General features: G+C 36.2%; 1 protein-coding gene across 1 annotated transcript; it reads right to left on the bottom strand.

The window, feature by feature from the left end:
• Window positions 1-529: 529 nt before the first annotated feature.
• On the bottom strand, window positions 530-5,678 carry LOC4334976 (subtilisin-like protease SBT3.9). The gene is made up of 10 exons (XM_015778928.2): window positions 5,544-5,678; window positions 4,838-4,929; window positions 4,459-4,556; window positions 4,205-4,360; window positions 3,338-3,957; window positions 3,146-3,213; window positions 2,594-2,845; window positions 2,168-2,303; window positions 1,447-1,639; window positions 530-1,307 (listed from the first exon to the last, which is right to left on the bottom strand). The coding sequence occupies exons 1-10, from the start codon at window positions 5,643-5,645 to the stop codon at window positions 754-756; spliced, it is 2,271 nt and encodes a 756-aa protein (XP_015634414.1). The 5' UTR covers window positions 5,646-5,678; the 3' UTR covers window positions 530-753.
• Window positions 5,679-18,850: the final 13,172 nt, after the last annotated feature.

Here is an 18,850-nt window from a genome sequence, read left to right as displayed (position 1 = left end):
GGACATGATGTAGTGGTGGTTAGTGGGCTTTGGCCTTGAGACTTTCATTCTGGAAAGGCCCACAGGAGGACATTGGACTAACTTTCCAATATATGCACAGTTATTTGACTTCATCTGTTTTTTTAACTCAGAACCACAAAGACCAAAGGGAAATAGAACAAAACAAGACTGAAAAACCGCTACTTTGATATGGTTTTTGGTCATTTTGTACCCAACCCTAATGAGCATCAGTATGTGTTATTGTAATTGACATTAAGGGCCTATTTGGCAGAACTCCAGCTCCTAGATTCATTTTACCTAAAGCTAGAGTTCAACCAAACAATCTATATCTGTTCAAAATTTGAGCGGAGCGCATCAAATCGCTCCGAACAAATATATGAACTGGCGGGATAGAGTGGTGTTTTGGTCGCTTCTCAATTCCAACTCCAACCGATCACAGGATTGCCCTAAACTCAGAGGTTGGGCTGTGTTATCATTCATACTCCCCTGTCCTGAAAACACAGATTAAGTTTTTTCATCACGATGGCTTTGGCCACATATATAGGAAGTCTATTATTCAAAATAAACATTTAATATAGGGTTACATAAAGTTATTCATTGTAACCTTAAATATACACTGGTTGGAGCTGGAATGATATCATCCAGCCTGATTGCAGATACACATGCTACGTATGAAGCATATGATTGATTTCTTCTTCATTATTTATAGTTGATCTCTGATCAACTAGCATTATATGAAGCTGGCATATCAAATTAGGAAATATTGGAGTATATCTCTTCAATCACAATGTGAACTGCGATGGGGATTCGAACCCAGTGGCTGCCACCATCATGCCATGCCAAACTTCCGAACGTGTAGTCCCCTTGGACCTTCCGTGTCGCCTTGAAGGTCACCTTGAAGCTTTGATCCTTCTTGTCCTTGCTGAACACTAGCTCTGATGGCTCGACAGCCATCTCGATTCCAGCAGGAGGGTCGAGGAAAGCTTTGTACACCACCTCTTGCTGGACACCAACGTTAGTGACAGTGCGCACCGCAGTTTCGGATGTCCTAAGGTTGGGAATGGCGATCGATGGCAGGTTCAAGTCAATCACGGATCCTTTTGTCGTCGTGCAGTTGTCTTGTGAGCCTAGTCCTCCCATGCAATTGAAGAACTTGAGATAATCCAATGGGTTGATGTCATAGATGAGGCCTGGATCAGCCGCCATGATCGGATTAACAAAGCCTGCTCCATAATCAAACGGATCGGCAATCTTTGGAACTCTTCCATTAGCTTGCATAGGCATCCCATTGTTGTCAAAGGTATTTGCTGCATGCAAGATATATATTGATTGAAATGTTATTAATTCTATACATCAAATGATGTCTAGATGTCATGTTTGACATACAATATTAGCACAAAAATTCTAGGTCAAACATGTTCTTTTGAAAACAAATTAATCTGTTACCTGTAGTCATAATCGCAGATTTGAGGGCAGCAGGTGACCATTCAGGATGAAGGGATTTGAGCACGGCAATGATCCCAGATACATGTGGGCAAGCCATAGATGTTCCAGAATCAAAACGGTAGGGAACACCTTTGAACTCTGGAGTATTTGGTGAAGCAGCTAAAATCGCAACCCCTGGTGCAGCAATGTCTGGCTACGAGTTTCGAAGAACGTTGTGATATGTTAATGGAGTGTTGACCAATGTGAAAATATTGATCAAATCAACTATAAGATTGTTTAAAATGGCTATAGCATCTGAGTATGGCACTTCAACTTTTTTAAAAAAATCACGTATATTTGAATCCTGATATACACAAATATGGCTATGAGCATTGTTGGTGCAAAGGCTGAAAGTGATCCTTCCTCTGTATAAAAAATACCCAGCTAAGAGCTAAAATATTCTACGCTCGTTGTACTATTTTTCTGACTACATTAATTCCATTGAAAAATGAACAGTGATCTTGCAACAACTTTTCCAAGATATTGCTATCAACTCAGCACCTGTAAATCTATATTGTTCATTTTAGCATGTTTCGCAGAGTTCTCTTTGCTTTATCTTTTCTTTAAATAGCAAGCTAGCATATTGCTAGATATTATTATGTCATTTTGTCCCTTCTGTTGATGCCTTTAGTAATATTAAGCTTAATGATGGGGTACACACTGTGTATAATTTCAGTCTTACCTTGAGAACCCCAGGATAGATATAACTAGGGCCCCTCGATGAGAAAGCTGCTATTTTGGGAGCAGAATTTTCACTTCCCACCATTGTCTTGGTTAATGATATCTTCGCCTTTGGGATGTTACCATTTTCATTATTTCTGTGTAAAAGAATATTTTAAGAAAATGATTTTATGAAGTATCGATGGAAGTAAAGATAATAATGTACGTTCTAAAAAGTTAATACTTATATAAGAAACATAATCAAAAGTAATTCAAAATTTTGGAACAAGCAAAAACGAAATTCCCCGTCCCGAGATAATGCATGTCTGTGTTCTTTGCCATGATCTTAATTTCATGTGGTGTATGATCCGTAGCTTATGGTCAACATAAACATGATACATATATAATACTTATATTACATACACTCCCACAGTTATAAGTTACCTACATGATGTACTGGCGAATCCTGTAAGAAATCTCGTAGTCCACGAGGACAAATGGAATATCAAAAGTGATCAAGTCCTCCCTGAGGAATAAGTCAGTGCTGTATTTCGGAAAGATAACCCCTCGGCCTCCTTTGGAGGCTACTTTGGAGGCCACTGTGTTGATGATTCTATCATAGTTTTCCATGTCAAATTTCGTGATGAAGCAGAAAACGATCATCCCCTTCACAGTGTTGTCGATATTGTCAGCATTGCAGCTACAGAAGGAGGGGACCATCCATCATACATATTTCATTGGAATATTTATGACAAAAAGACAATATATGCCGTGAGAGAAAATTATTTTTGATACTTTCCTTGCTAAAAATCCTATTATGCCTTTCGTTAGATGAGGGGTAATTTTATAGTGGAAGTGTGTTTCGGGCATTTGACGGTAAAACGTACGGATGAAAAATTAAATGAGGAAGTACTTATATTTTGAGACAAATTTAAAACACTATAAGTTCTTATATCTGTGGATAGATGAAGTAGTTAGTTAATTTATTTCCCACGCTTACTTGTCATTGTCGTACATTTGTATTTCACTGAACTGACTCGCACTTCCTGTTACGACGAAGGATTGTGCCTGCAGGAGTGCAATGTCACCAGATAGAGGCAATCAGACAATTAACAGATGGACAACAAATAGATTGCATGTATATATCGAATAAATGAGTTTTAAACAAGGATGCGTAATAATATATGCATACCACAAACTTTTCATTATTTCCTAAGGTGATAACCACAGGGAAAGACCGATCCATGGTGGCTGCAGCCACCGTTAGTAACCACGGGGATGAGTTCTCCACCGTCTGAGCGATGGGTCCATCGTTCCCAGCAGAGTACACAACAGCAATGCCATTAGCAACAACATGCAGTGTGCCCATATGTTCAAACGGACCACCAATGGAAAGTGATAAAATGTCAACACCATCATGGATAGCATCGTCCATGGCTTTCAACAAGCCAGCGCCAGAACATCCAGTGCCGTCAGGTGTGGCCCAACAAGCCTTGTATATGGCTAACCGTGCACGGGGTGCGCCACCGTGCGCTGTGCCAGCCGCTAGCCCGAGACGGCTAACATTGTGGACGATGTTACCACCGGCTGTTGAGGCCGTGTGGGTGCCATGCCCATGGACATCCCTGGGTGATAGCACTTCTGTGTCGAGCGTGCCATTTGGGACATCGTAAGCGTACCACCGTGCACCGATGATCTTCCTGTTGCAACTGTTAGTACCAAATGAAGGACCTACTTGGCAAATCCCCTTCCACTTGGATGGAGGGGTGCCATATCCGGCATCGTCAAAGCTTGGTGACTCGGGTGTGATTCCTACAAACACAAAACCAAATTAACTAAAATTCAAACTAACATTTTAGCGCTTTGCATGCACTAGATATGATTCACCTAAAAATTTAAGCCAGAAGATAGGCAATTCATTTGTACTAATTTAATTACCCCATTCCTCCCATTCTCACCCCACAAAGGACACCGGGTGTAATAGCTTGTCATGTTTGACATGCAGCTAGCATTGATTTTTAGATTATTGGAAAAGTATATTTTTACTAAATTATTTAACCTGTGTCAACGACACCAATGATCACGCCTTCTCCATATCTAGCTTTCGCGAGCAGCCCATTTGTCGGCTTGTAATCAAGTCCAAGAAAATCCCAACTTCGTGTTGTATGCGTTTTGTATATTTGGTTTTCAGTTACACTGAGGACCCCGGGCAGGCCTGTCATGAGGGAACAAAATTTCAATCCATGTTTGCTTTTAATTATCATCCCAAAACACCAAATATATGTCCAAACAAACTATTAATTGATTAATTACCCGCTATCTTTCTGGCTTGTGATTGTGTGAGCATAGCAGAGAAGCCAGAAAAACCATGCCTGTAGCTGTAGACAATCGACCTGAGAGTCTCCTCCTTGCTTCAGATCGAAAGTTGTTATCAATTAATTAGGCGTCTCTAATATATTGACAATATAAATCATTGGAAAACTCAAAAATATCACTTGTTTCTTTACATAAAGTTCTACATGTAAGCTGGTTGGAAACCTTGCAAGCTTAATATAAAGATATAGTAACGTGCTTATTCCCGAAAAAAAAATAGAGTACTTAACTGCAATATCTGGGCTTTCTCACAAGTGAAGAAAATGTTTTATTACTACTTAAAAGGGAGCAATATCTTATTATGGATTTTGGCAATTACCTCCCAAGAATTGAGGTGAGCATATCATGGTGTGATGCAGTGACAAGATCAGCATCTTCGTGCTGCCTCTCACCGAGGTAAACGATGTATAGCTGAAGAAAACATAGTCATGGATAAGTTAAGAACTTGATGTATATATAATATTGCAGTACAAACAATTCAAAGACATTCTAAATATAACAGTTTTGGCGCTAATCAGCATAGCCTAAGCATGCACTTTAATTTATTGAGAAACGTTTCATAGGAAAGCAAGTGGGCAATCTCGCTATCCGTATAAACCCCTCTCAGGGCCTAGTTAGATCCCACCATAAAATTTTACACCCTGTCACATCAAACGTTTGAATACCTGTATGAAGCATTAAATATAACCCTAAAAAATAACTAATTGCACATATTGTGACTACTTTGCGAGACGAATCTTTTAAGCCTAATTGCTCCATGACAATATGGCTCTACCGTAAACATGTGCTAATTAATGACGGATTAATTAGGCTTAATAAATTCGTCTCACGGTTTACTGATGGATACTGTAATTAGTATTTTTATTAGTGCCCCAACACCCCATGCGACACCCTATATTAATACCCGATGCGACACGCCAAAACTTTACACCCCTAGATCTAAATACCCCCTTAGTAGTTCATTCCCTGAAATGACATATATAGACACAGACAAACATGCACATGTTAGACATGAAGTGGCTTACTCGGCTTTGATCTGTCTGAAGACCATATGACCATTGCAATTGCAAGTTAAGTTGAAAGAGCAATACTAGAAACAGAGCTTGTAGCTTTGAGAACCTTGCCATATCTAGCTACTCAAAATCTATTACTTAATTAGTTTCACAGTGCAGAACACTCATATGCTGGCCTATATATACATGTCACTGGATAAAAAGTTCAATGCATGTTGCAGATTTTACACGTGAAACGGTCAATATTACTTCTTCAACCTGTTAATTTTTCCTGTCTATTTTCATGCACCTTGAATCAGTGAAAAGGATATTAAGGACTGATAAGTACTGGTCGCATTAATTAATTAGGTTGAATTGTTCTTGCTCCAAGATGATATATATGCACTAGAGGTATGATAATCTAATTAGGTAAATGGAGACTCTAATTCAAATTAACAATACGCATAGAAGTCATGTAGTCGTGCAAACAATTAGCATATATAGAAGTTTTATTTTCGTCGGTAACTGCATGCTACATGTACACAATATGATGTCACTAAATACGCTAAATGAGTAGAGCTAAACTCTTATTGCTGATTTAAAATTAGTTGATAAAACTTTTCGACAGAAAGTAGGAAATTTGTAGTAATAATTTATGAAGTACTCAAACTGACCTTGCAACTTTCAGATCTAAACGCATGTGCTGATAGTTGTTGGTCTTGACAAACAGATCTCTTTGACGTTTTCACATATATACCTTAATACCTACCATCTTAATTCTGACATCCAGTAGCATCTATCTATCTACCTATTATATTATTAAAACAACCTTGAAAGGAGGCACCACGTTCGCTGTAGAGGCTAGAAATTCCCACATTAATCGAAGAAAAAGAAAGGAAGAGTCCAAGTAGAAATACAATCTAAAAATAGCTGAAATTCAGCATTAAAAATATGCAATATAGAAAGAGTAGTCCATATAGGAACCTAGTACGTGATTAACTAAAATTCGAAATAATAATAAAATAAATTTCAAAATTATAAAAAGAAAAAAGAAGAGTTCGAGTATTAATAAAATTTATAAATAACTGAAATTTAAAATTAAAAATAAGCGATATTAAAAAAAAGTCCATATAAGAATTCAATACAAGATTAATTAAAATTTGGAATAAAAAAAATCAAAATTAGAAAAAAAATGAAAATAAGAGTTCAAGTAGGAATACAATTTAAAATTAACTTAAATTCGAAATTAAATATAAGCAATATTGAAATAAAAGTACATATAAGAACCCAATAGTAGATTAATTAAAATTCGGAATAAAAATAAAATAAAATCCGAAATTAGACAAAAAAGAACCCAATAGTAGGAATACAATTTTGAAACAACTGAAATTGAAAATAAAAAATAAAAATATCAAAAGAACATAATAATAAATAAAATAAATTTCAAAATTAGAAAAAGAAAAAAAATTTAAACTAGGAATACAATTTGTAAATAACTAAAATTGGTGATAAACAATAAGACTATTAAAAGAAAAGACCATCTAAAATATATGACGAGATCAATGAAGTAGCATGCCTATAGAGGAGGAGAGTGGTGACGGTTGATGAGACATCTAAAAACTATTAATAAAACACTAAATAGAATCCTAATGACGATTAAAAGAAAGACGACGGGCATGTCATGAAGCAATTAGTCAAGGCGGTTGGCGGGGACTTCTAGAAAGTAAAAAAATAAACCCCAATGATAATCATGTGATTTTTAAAATCTCAATTACAATAAAAATGAGAGGCAGCGGACGGGCCGTATAGGAGTACAATGGTAGAGCCGCCGATGGTTGGTGGGTCTTCTAGAAAGTAAAAAATGAATTCCAACAATAATTATGTTCGATTTTTACAATCCTAATGACAATAAAGATTATGCAGCGGATGGATCATAGAGGAGTATAGGGGCAGCGTTTGATGGGATTTCTAAAAATTATAAAAACATGAAACCCAACGAGACAATAAAACTCTAAAAACTATAAGGTATAAGGTTCAATTTTTAAAGGTTCGGTCTTCTTAAAAATAAAAAAAAATGAACCTGAATGATAATCATGTTTGATTTTAAAATCTCAATGACAATAAAAAAAGGCGGCAGCGGGCGAGCCGTAGAGGAGTACAGTGACAAAAGTCCCTAACGTTTTGGCGGAACTGATAGAAAGTAAAAAAAATAAACCTAAACAATAATTATGTTCGATTTTTAAAATAGCAATGACAATAAAGAGAAGATGCAGTAGACGGTTGTAGAGGAGTATAATGGCAGCGTTTGATGGGACATCTAGAAATTATAAAAAAGAAGCCCAACAGGATAATAAACTTTAAAAACTAAAAGTTTTTAGATCCAATTTCCAGTGGTAGATCCAGCAAGTTAATAAAAAATAATATGACAGAAGTAAGGGGTAGCAACTGATGTAACTTTTAAAAACAATAAAATTAGAAACACGAGGATAGCGAGGTTTGGTCTTTCAAAATCTTAAGAAAACGAGATAACTATTTAATAAATTTTAAGCAAAATCATATTAAAAAATATATAATTTTATATGGGTACTGGCACCATGTTTGCTTTTTACTACTAATAATTTCTTAAAGTACCTTTCTAATTGTAGCTAATTGTAGTGTAATGTCTCCCGTAAATCCTATCTTACTATCTTACAATAAAATTACCATATCATCATCCACTAATAATTATTACATCTTAAATATTATGCAAGCATAGCATGTTATATTATCTATAATTCTATAATTATTAAATTGTAGACCTCTATAATTTAGTTGTTCGAAAAATATACTGACGAAAACGAAAAAGTCATCGGTTGGAGCTGCTAAATAGGACTCAGCCAAACTTTTCCTGGATGTCCAACCCAATACAGCAGATGTTGATGGGTTCCTGATGCGTGTGGTGGCGTGTAAGTGTTTGGAGGCTAGCTAGCGCACTGGATCCCGTGAGAGATTGAGGTCACGGGACAATTAAATGAGCGCAGAAATTAATTTGTCTCTCACAAATCCCTTTTGAAATAGGGACAAAATCACAATTGAAACTAAAAGCTGAGCAAAACGCAATTGCCCCCTTTGATATGGTTCGTCTTAGGCGGCTTTGTCTAGTTCCCAAAGTAAAAACTTTTTACCCATCACATCGAATGTTTGGATATATGTATAAAGTATTAAATGTGGACAAAATAAAAAATCAATTACACAGTTTGCATGTCAATTACAAGACGATCTTTTCAGACTAATTGCACCATGATTTGACAATGTGGTGCCACAATAAATATTTGCTAATGACGGATTAATTAGGCTTAATAAATTCGTCTCGCAGTTTCCTGGCGGAATCTGTAATTTGTTTTGTTATTAGACTATATTTAATACTTTAAATGTATGTCTGTATATCCGATGTGACAATCAAACCCAAAATTTTTCTCTAACTAAACAAGGCCCTATATAAAGAATATTATACTAACGTCAGGGGATAGTTACAGTGCCCCTCTAAATGAAGCAGAAGGAAATCCTCTACACGTACTCCCTCCGTCCGAAAAAAAGACAAACCCTGGTTTCCGTGTCCAACTTTTGACTGTCCGTCTTATTTGAAAAAATTATGAAAAAAATTAAAAAGACAAGTCACGTATAAAATATTAATCATGTTTTATCATCTAACGACAATAAAATACAAATTATAAAAAAATTTCATGTAAGACGAACTGTCAAAGTTAGACACGGAAACTCAGGGTTTGTCTTTTTTTTTTGGGACGGAGGGAGTATAGCACAGGGATTTATGGAGCAATTAAACACTCATTATGTCCTAGAATATATGCAATGTCGTTGTTCATATATCTGCAATTTGATGAACTGAAGGAATATGATTGTTTAAGGATCCAATGTTTTGGGTATCGCTAAGAGCATCTCCAACAGCCCACTTACTCCACTCTCCAAGCTAAATCTTCTATCTATTATCTATCTATCTATCTATCTATCTATCTATCTATCTATCTATCTTTATATACTAAAAGTCCATTAAACTTCCTAAAAACGCTCTCATGCCACCACATGGCGCTCTAAAAACGCTCTCAAGCTGCCACATGGCGCTCTAATAAAATAGAAAAAATCTTAGAAATTCTAAGAAAAAGAAAAAAAACTAGCCCTCGATTTTCATTTAAGTTGGTGGACCCATTAGTTTACACCGTTAGATTAGATCCATTATAAATAGTAATCTATCTCTCCTGATTTACCAGGTAATACTTACCTAAATATAATGGCCGGAATAAGCCAAGAAGGCATATACGTACGTACGAGTTAAATAGAAAAAGCATACTGCATGTATACGTACTACGTACTACTGGAACTTCCTCTGTATTTTTTAAAAAACATTGCCAACATTAAATATTTAGTGAAACTACCGAAAGAAAACAACGATTTTAAACTAGATTTTTCTATTATACTTCCTCTGGATTTTTTTATTTTCTTTATGATGATCAACGTCAAATATTTAATGAAGGTGGTAGCATAAGAAAAATATATTACTTCATAAAACATACACACCCAAAAATAGATCTATAATATAATATAAAATATCAAATAAACATATCATTTCACACCATAATTGTTGAGTATAGATAGATTTTATTTGCATCAATGGGCCTACATTGATAGTTCAAGATGAAACAACGAGTAATTAAAATATTACATGGGACATATTGTCAGAAACTCAAATAAAAAATGTATTGTTTAAAAATATGTTGCATTTTTTCTCGCAAAACATAGTTAGCCGTTAATGACTCAATTAATCTATGCTTTTGATTTGTACATATTTAGTAATAAATTTAAGGTTGAGTTCTAAAGTGTTTGTTAGATTGGCTCTCCCTCATTTATCTTGAGCATGTTCTTCTAACTATTAAACTGTGTGTGTTTTGCAAATATTTTCTATAATTTTTTAAAAAAAATCTATTTTAATGTTTGTAATATTTAGTACTTAATTAATATTGCATTGATGACCTACATTGTTTTCCGTGCCCGGCATAAGCTCAACCAATGAGATAGAATGTAGCTTAAGTAGGAGATAAATTAGATTATTTACTATATAATTTAAAATTAAATAATCAAGTTAACTACATTATTAAAAAATTCATTACTTTGGATCACATATATTTAAGAAAAAAGCAAATAAGTTTTGTTGTCTCCTTGCTATTTCTTAGCTATTAAACTAGAATAAAAACAATAGACAATGTTGGATTTTTTTTAGAAACACAGCACACGCACACCCTACCCTTTTGAGTACCTCCAAAAGACTAAGCTAGCACATTTTGAGACTGACAATGTCACCACGGGCGTCTCGCTGTCGACGGGTATGTCACCTACCACTGAAAGAATAATTAGTCGTAACTGTGAACACCCGTGTCAAGTCTAGGACTTGAACATGGGCATGTTTCACCAAAAGAAACCTAACCAATTAATTGAGCCGCGCTCGCTTCACAATAACGTTGGATATTAAAATAACCATAATTTTTCAGCTACATTACTGGAATACTTATATGCCTTTTAGACCGGTGAACTATTAGTTATAACCGTTAGATCTATCTTATATAAAAGTTAAGCATGTATTCATGGTACATGATATTTCCAAAATATTATTGTGCAATTATATTTCATTATTATCGTATTCATATTAGGTTGCATGGAGCCTCTCACCCACCCTACTTGAAATGTTCATAGATGGATCACCTCTCAAACTACATCAATCGTATTAGCCTATATAAACCCATACATTTAGTGGAGCTTCATGTCCCACCCAATTCATCCCTTAATGAACTATTATAATAGATATCCATTTACTTTCGCTGACATGTTTTCTAAAAAAGTCTACTTTATTTTCAAATGATAAAGAAGATTATAAATAATTGCTTATAGATATTATTCAAATATGATATTACTAATAGGTTAGAAACTTATTAAGCAATTAATGCTGATGAAAACAATTTAATATCTCACGTCAGATGTTCTCCATTTAATATTTTGCTCTTATACTTATCTCAAACATAGCGTACGATGCATGCCCGCACGGGCTACCTTCCTAGTTTTAATAATTTTGGATCAAAATCGTGCTCCAACAGACTGGCCAACCGGATGGCCAAGCCATCCGGCTGGCCAAGTACTACTCGTGCTGGCCAACTTTGGCCAGCCAAAAGTGGGTCCCACACCTTTTCCCCCTCCCATCCCGTCTCGCACTCTCTCTCCGCCACGATTCCTCCTCCGCTTGTCCACTCCCCAGCGCACCGGCACCTCTCCGCCGGCACCGCCTCCTCCGCCGTTGTCGTCCCCTATCGGGCCCACCTCCGTTCGCTGCAGAGGCCGCCGCGTTGTCGTCCATTGCCGGCGCCCCATTGTCTGCAGTCGACACCGCCGCCGGTTGCCCTCTGCTGCCGAGGCCACCTCGTCGTCGTCCGTTGCCAAAGTCGCCGAGGTCGCCACTCGACGCCACCGTCTTCGTCAACATCTCCGCCCGGGACACCATTGCCCTCACGCGTGGTGATCCGCCGCTGCCGTCGCCTCCGCCATCCGCCTCGCGTGGGGCGATCGTTTTTTTTCACCACTTTTCCTTTTTTTTCACCATATAGTTTTTTTAAGTTTATACATCTAGGGTTTACACATCTTTTATAGGTCAAAAGCTTATAAACCGATTCAAATTTGAATTTGAATTCAAATACATTTAAAGATGAATTTGAATCTGATATATAAATTTTTGACTTATAAATGTTAGGTCTACAAACTTTAGGTGTATAAACTTTAGATGTATAAACTTGATAGGTATAAACTTTAGGTGTATAAACTTAGTAAAACAGAAAAGTAAAGCGGTGTCAAAAAAAGATACCGTGTGGGACAGGGGAACCGATCGCCCAAGCGATCCATCGCGCCATAGGAGTTTCGCAATGTTTCATATGGAGCTAAAAAATTACAAAACAGAATATTACAGGAGGGGGAGAAGGGATATGTGCACAAGAAAGATGCTCCTTCTTTCGTTCTTATATAACTGGGACTTTTGACCCTCCACAGAAAACTAACTAGTAATCATTATATTATATCTACTGAATATAACAATTCCATTCGATGGATAGGAGTATTATTAGGCTGTGTTCGGCTGCATGGTGCAGACTCTGCAACACAGCCAGCGCACGGGCTTTGTAGAATCACGGATGTCCTATCTGCCTAGGTTATATCCTAAGTTTTTTAACTTAATTACACATAAATATGAGACTAATCGAGTGCCAATTAATATGGCTATTTAAGAAAAATCTCATGATCGACTAATAGGCAACTAACGCAATAGTTATAAAGAGATTAAAATAAAAACTAGGGCATACACAAGGATGAAACACAAAATTAAAGGGGTAGAAAGAATTGAGCGAAAACTTACAGCCTGTTGGACGTTGATATATATATGTTGATAGATCGTCCGGATATAATGCAGATATCATATTCAGTAGACAAATCTTTGGATCATTAGGGCATCATCAATATGCCTGTAAAGTTCATCTTCAATAATAAACTAAATTTCTAGTTCAACTTTATACGTTGGAAGATCTTACAGGAGAATATAACTATAGCTAACCTTAAGCTCAGTGCTCGCCATAAAGAATATAAAATTACTTTACATCTTCGGTATATGTATATTAGTTTTAAATCCTTCCTTTTAAAGGATGGAAAGAAATTTTTTTGGCAGGCACTAAGATCAAGACGAGGTATTAAACAGTGTAGCGTTTGCTATAAGGCAAGAGATATATAGTTGTGGGTCTCACCTTATGATTGTTGTGTAGAGCAGGTTTAAGAGCAGGTACAATAGCAGGCTATAAGCCAGCTGCAAACATATTTTAAGTAGATAAATGAGGAGAGAGAAGGGCAGCGGGCTACAGATTTGTAGCCAGCTGCAGCACGGACTCCAAGACGCAGTGTATGTATGACAGGTGGGACCAAGTATTAATAGTGTAGTATGTAACTATTGTATGAATGAGCTATTAGATTGGCTATAGATAAATTAGAGCTAGTAGTTGGCTATACTATTAAACTTGCTCTAATAAGATAGATTGAGCCGGCGATATGAGCTACACGTCAGATTGGATGATGACATGGACGAGAGAAGGGAGGAAAGAGGGTGCGAGCGGACGGTAAATTAGTCGCCAGCGCACACGAGCTCCTAGGCGCCTGTGAATTGCTTTTTGTCAGTGTTAAAAAATTAATAAATATGTTACTTGTTTAACGTGTCAACAGCTTATTATTGTACTCTCTAGCTATAAGATGACATGGTACACATTTATAGCCTGTAGCCGGCGATACTATTAAACCTGCTCTAACATTGAGGATCCTCTACTGTGTTCTCATTAAATGTGCCCAATCATTTTTCGGTTAATGTTTCAGACACAGCAGAAACAGCGGGGTGTTTTAACTAGTCGACCTGGTCCTTATGTCGTCGGTTGGAGTTTCCGTTCTCTTAATGGCATTCATTTGATACACACAATCAGATGTGGCTAGTTTTCATAGATTTTCTTTTGACCTTTTTAATTTTTAGTTCTAAAAAAAATCAATCCAAAACTTATTTTATGTAAACCTTTTGGCCAAGTTAGCCTAACTATTCTGTTGTCATGTCGGTTTAGTTGGTATCGCAGCGTTGTTTGACCATGCCACCGTGGCTGATATGGTAAAATAAAACTGTCATGCCCGCTATAGGTGGCGTGAGTGCGTGACCAAAATTTCATAGTCTGGGAATACATTTTAAAATGGCTCATTTTTAAATTTAAAAATTACAAAAGTTCAAAAAATGAAATTTTTTTTTTACAAAAGTTCAAAAAATGAAAAAAAAACATGTTGGCACATGTGCGCCATGGGAATAAGTCGTGCTCATGTTGAGGGAATTAATTATACCCACGGGTGGCCAAAACTTGTATATATCGTTGTGTTCGTCTATTCCAAAAGCGCTAAATAGTCCCGAGCCCATTACTCTTACGTGACTAACGCCGAACTTAATTATAAAGGTGGTCTCACGGAATCCCCTCTATCGGAGTCCATACTACTCCGGCATATATACCCTGAGATATATAGTTAGGTATTACAATGCTTTGTGAACTCCTGATTATGTGTGCTTGCTTTTTGAGAAAAAAAATTCTCCAACCATTTCCAAACTATTTGAACACTCCATTATTAGATAATTGAACGACGGAAGGGTGAAAACATCAAACCATAGTTCAGTTATCTCTAATTGAAAGGATTATTACTTACTTTGTATTATTGTACGCTTTCCCCTCAATTCTACCACATGTTTTGTCAATTAGTTTTAATTCAATCGAATCATCAAATTGCAAAAAAAAAGTACTTAATTACATAACAACCTACAGTTTTAAGACAGAACACCATTAAATTGAATCCTTAAGACAGAAAAAAAGCTGGTAATTACACGGGTGTGTTTGAGGGGAAGGGGATTGAGGAGATTGAGAAGATACGCAAAACGAGGTGAGCCATTAGCTCATGATTAATTAAGTATTAACTATTTTAAATTTCAAAAATGGATTAATATGGTTTTTTAAAGCAACTTTCCTATAGAAATTTTTTGCAAGAAACGCACCGTTTAGTAGTTTGAAAAGCGTGCGCGCGGAAAACGAGACTCAATCTCCCCAAACACCCTGGAACGAACGGTGCCTAAGTGCAGTTCATTGATTTTAAAGGGTCAAACTCCAAACTTGGACGACTCCACGCAGCAGCGCCAGTGCCACACACATCGTGGATGGCTCGATGGGCTGTGGGCTAGTAGCTGGGCTGGGCTAACTGAGATGTCCAGCCTGTTGGTTGAGGGTATGGGTTTCCCCAACTTGGGCTCTAGCAACCATTTCTATGGATTATAATCCAAGTCAGTTTTGAATTTATGTTTCTCTTCTACAGGCAGGCTTTCGGCTTATAAGCCACAGCCAAGTTTGAGAGGTTTGAATTCTTGTTTTAGAATTTCTTTGGAGGTCCTTTCATTGCTTTCTTTTTTTTTAGATAATGGAATTTAACATCCCAGCCTTTGCTCAAAAAGAGCTACAGCCAATTATTACATTGTATCAATCCAGAAAAGAGCGTAGTTCAGCTAAATAGGACACACCAAACAAAAACAGAGGAAACTAAGCCAAAATAAGGAGAACACATTTATTGAAGTCTATTTGTGAACCTCCATCCATAATTGGCAAATAATTGCATAACCATTGACTCCAACTTGCGGCATGCAACCTTTAGAAACTCCCCATCATCCTCACACCTTTGTAGCTGTGCCCAAAACCGGAGCCAGTGCGTTGCCCTGAAAATTACCTGCATATATGAAATGGATGGTGATTTATTAAAAACCAAATCATTTCTACTCAACCATAGAGCCCAACAAATGGCAGAAGCTCCAACCAGTATCAGTTTAATCTTTTTCTTGTCAATCCCCAAAAGCTACCCATCAAATATATGAGATATACTAGTTGGAAGATTAAAACCAAAAGAAAACTGAACTGCTCTCCATATGAATTTTGCATAATGACAATCCATGAAGAGATGTTGAATTGTTTCATTTTTCATACAAAAGCAACACCTTAAGCTACCATTCCAATTCCGTCTCGCCAAATTATCATTGGTCAACACAACCCCCTTAAGCAAATACCACATAAAGATTTTAATCTTAAGCGGCATCTTAAGTTTTCATATATATTTGTTCCTTTCAACATAACCATTGTTAATTAAAGCTAGATACATTGACCTTACTGAGAACCTACCATTCTGATGATAATTCCATCTAAAACAGTCAGAAGAAGGATTTAATTGAATATGTACAATAGAAGCACACAACTCATGCCAATATACAAGATTCTGACCAACTAAAGCTCTTCTAAAAGAAACATTAAGCGGAACAGATCCCATCACAGTGGCAATAGTGGATGATTTCCTTCGGACTATAGCATATAAAGATGGAAATTTATCCTTGAAAGCCAAGTTACCTAGCCATTTATCTTTCCAAAATCTTATTTGTTCCCCATCATTCACAATCCAAGAGCCCATATCTAAAAAAGTACTTTTGACTTTCATAAGCCCTTACCAAAAATGGGAATCACCTTGTTTCTTGTCCACTTGGGTTATAGACTTGTTATAAAGATATTTCCTTTTCATAAGTTCTGCCAAACCCCTTCCTCATTTATTTGCTTGTACAACCACTTACTCAAAAGACATTTATTTTGTAATTCCAAATTATGAATCCCAAGGCCTCCCTGATCCTTAGGTTGGCAAATAATATCCCATCTAGTGAGTCTGTACTTTTTCTTATGATCATCACCTTACCAAAAGAACCGTGATCTATAATAATCAATCTTTTGAAGAACCCCTTTGGGTATCTCGAAGAAAGATATCATAAACATAGCTAAACTTGAAAGTACAGAATTAATCAAGACCAACCTTCCCCCGACAGATAAATATTTACCTTTCCAACTGCTAAGCTTTTTCTCAATTCTTTCTTCAATCACTTTCCAATCTTTATTAGATAGTTTCCTAAAATGCATTGGAATTCCTAAATATTTAACAGGGAAAGAACCTAACTTACAACCAAAGATATTGGAATATTGATCATAACACTCCTTTGCCTGACCAAAACAAAATAATTCACTTTTGTGAAAATTTATTTTTAAGCCAGATAGCTTTTCAAAATCAGTTAAAATCAATTTAAGATTCTTTGCCTGCTGCAAATCATGTTCCAGAAAGATAATGGTATCATCTGCATATTGCAATATAGACAAACCATCATCCACTAGATGAGGAATAACCCCTTTTAAGAGACCCACTTCTTTAGCTCTCTTAATTAACAAAGCAAGCATATCAGCTACTATGTTAAAAAGAATTGGTGATATCGGATCCCCTTGCCTAAGACCTTTGTATGTTTGAAAATTTTTGCCAATGTGATCATTTACTTTTATACCAAATGACCACCTTGAATAAAAGAAGCTATCCACTCACACCATTTAGGAGAGAAACCCTTCATCCTCAACGTTTGTTGTACAAAGGACCATTTTACTTTATCATAAGCTTTTTCAAAATCAATCTTAAAGATTACACCGCTATTGTCTTTACGATGTAATTCATGCATAGTCTCATGTAATATAACCACTCCTTCCATAATATTTCTACCTGGAATAAAGGCCGTTTGAGTGGGACTAATAAATTTTTGAGCAACTCCCATTATTCTATTCGTTGCAACTTTGGTAAAAATCTTAAAACTCACATTTAGTAAACATATAGGTCTATACTGTTGAATCTTAATAGCGTCAACACACTTAGGCAGCAGAATTATTGTGCCAAAATTAAGAGAAAACAAAGGTAGAGTACCCCTATGGAAATCATTAAAAAGCTCCAACAAGTCATTTTTAATAACATTCCAAAAAACTTGGTAAAACACTGCCGGAAAACCATCCGGCCCCGGTGCTTTATTATGCTCCATCTGAAAAACAGCCTCCTTAATCTCCTTTTTAGAGAAAGGTTGCGTTAAAGCTTCATTCTCCAACTGAGAGACTTGCGGGACATCCACTATTCTATTCTCATCAAATTGCAGAGAAGAGTCTTCAGGAGGACCAAATAAACCTTTATAATAAGTGGTAATATGCGCTTTTAAATTCACATCACCATTTATTATTTGATCGCCATCCTGTAATTGAAAAATTCTAGTTTTCCTATGCTTTCCATTTGCAACCAAATGAAAATACTTTGTATTGGAATCACCCTCCAAAATATCTTTAGTTTTAGCTCTCTGATACCACTTTATTTCCTCTTCTCTCAGAATTGAAGAAAACCTATTCCTATAAAACCATCTAATATCAATTTCCTCTTGAGTCAAAAGGACATTTTCCGCCTTTTTATCTAGCAAATTTAACTTATCATACAGCCGTAGAAATACAAAAGTTTTTCCCTAAATTATTTTAGTTAGATTTTCATTTTTGGTTGCTTTGTTTATTTTCTTGGCCGTAGCTTAATGTTTGATAGTTTTTCAACTGTCTTCTTGATATTATGAAAACAAATCTTTGCCACAACGAGTGATGAAGTGTATCCTATACATCAATCCAAAATTTAGGGGAAGCACAATTATGGTGGTGGTGCCGTCGTTGATTCAAGACTCCACCCACCAAATTTCAAAATTCCACAAATATGGCTGTGTGCATATATATTACTTGGTGCAAAAGATAGAACTGAATTTTTTTTATTATTGAAGAAAACAAAGTTTCACATATAAAAAACATGGTGGGTCGACATATACTATGATATTTTTATAT

The sequence above is a fragment of the Oryza sativa genome, chromosome 4 (assembly GCF_034140825.1).
Source record: "Oryza sativa Japonica Group chromosome 4, ASM3414082v1".
Classification (NCBI taxonomy): Eukaryota; Viridiplantae; Streptophyta; class Magnoliopsida; order Poales; family Poaceae; genus Oryza; species Oryza sativa.
Note: the sequence above shows the minus strand (reverse complement) of the source record. Positions and strands in the feature narration are given on the sequence as shown.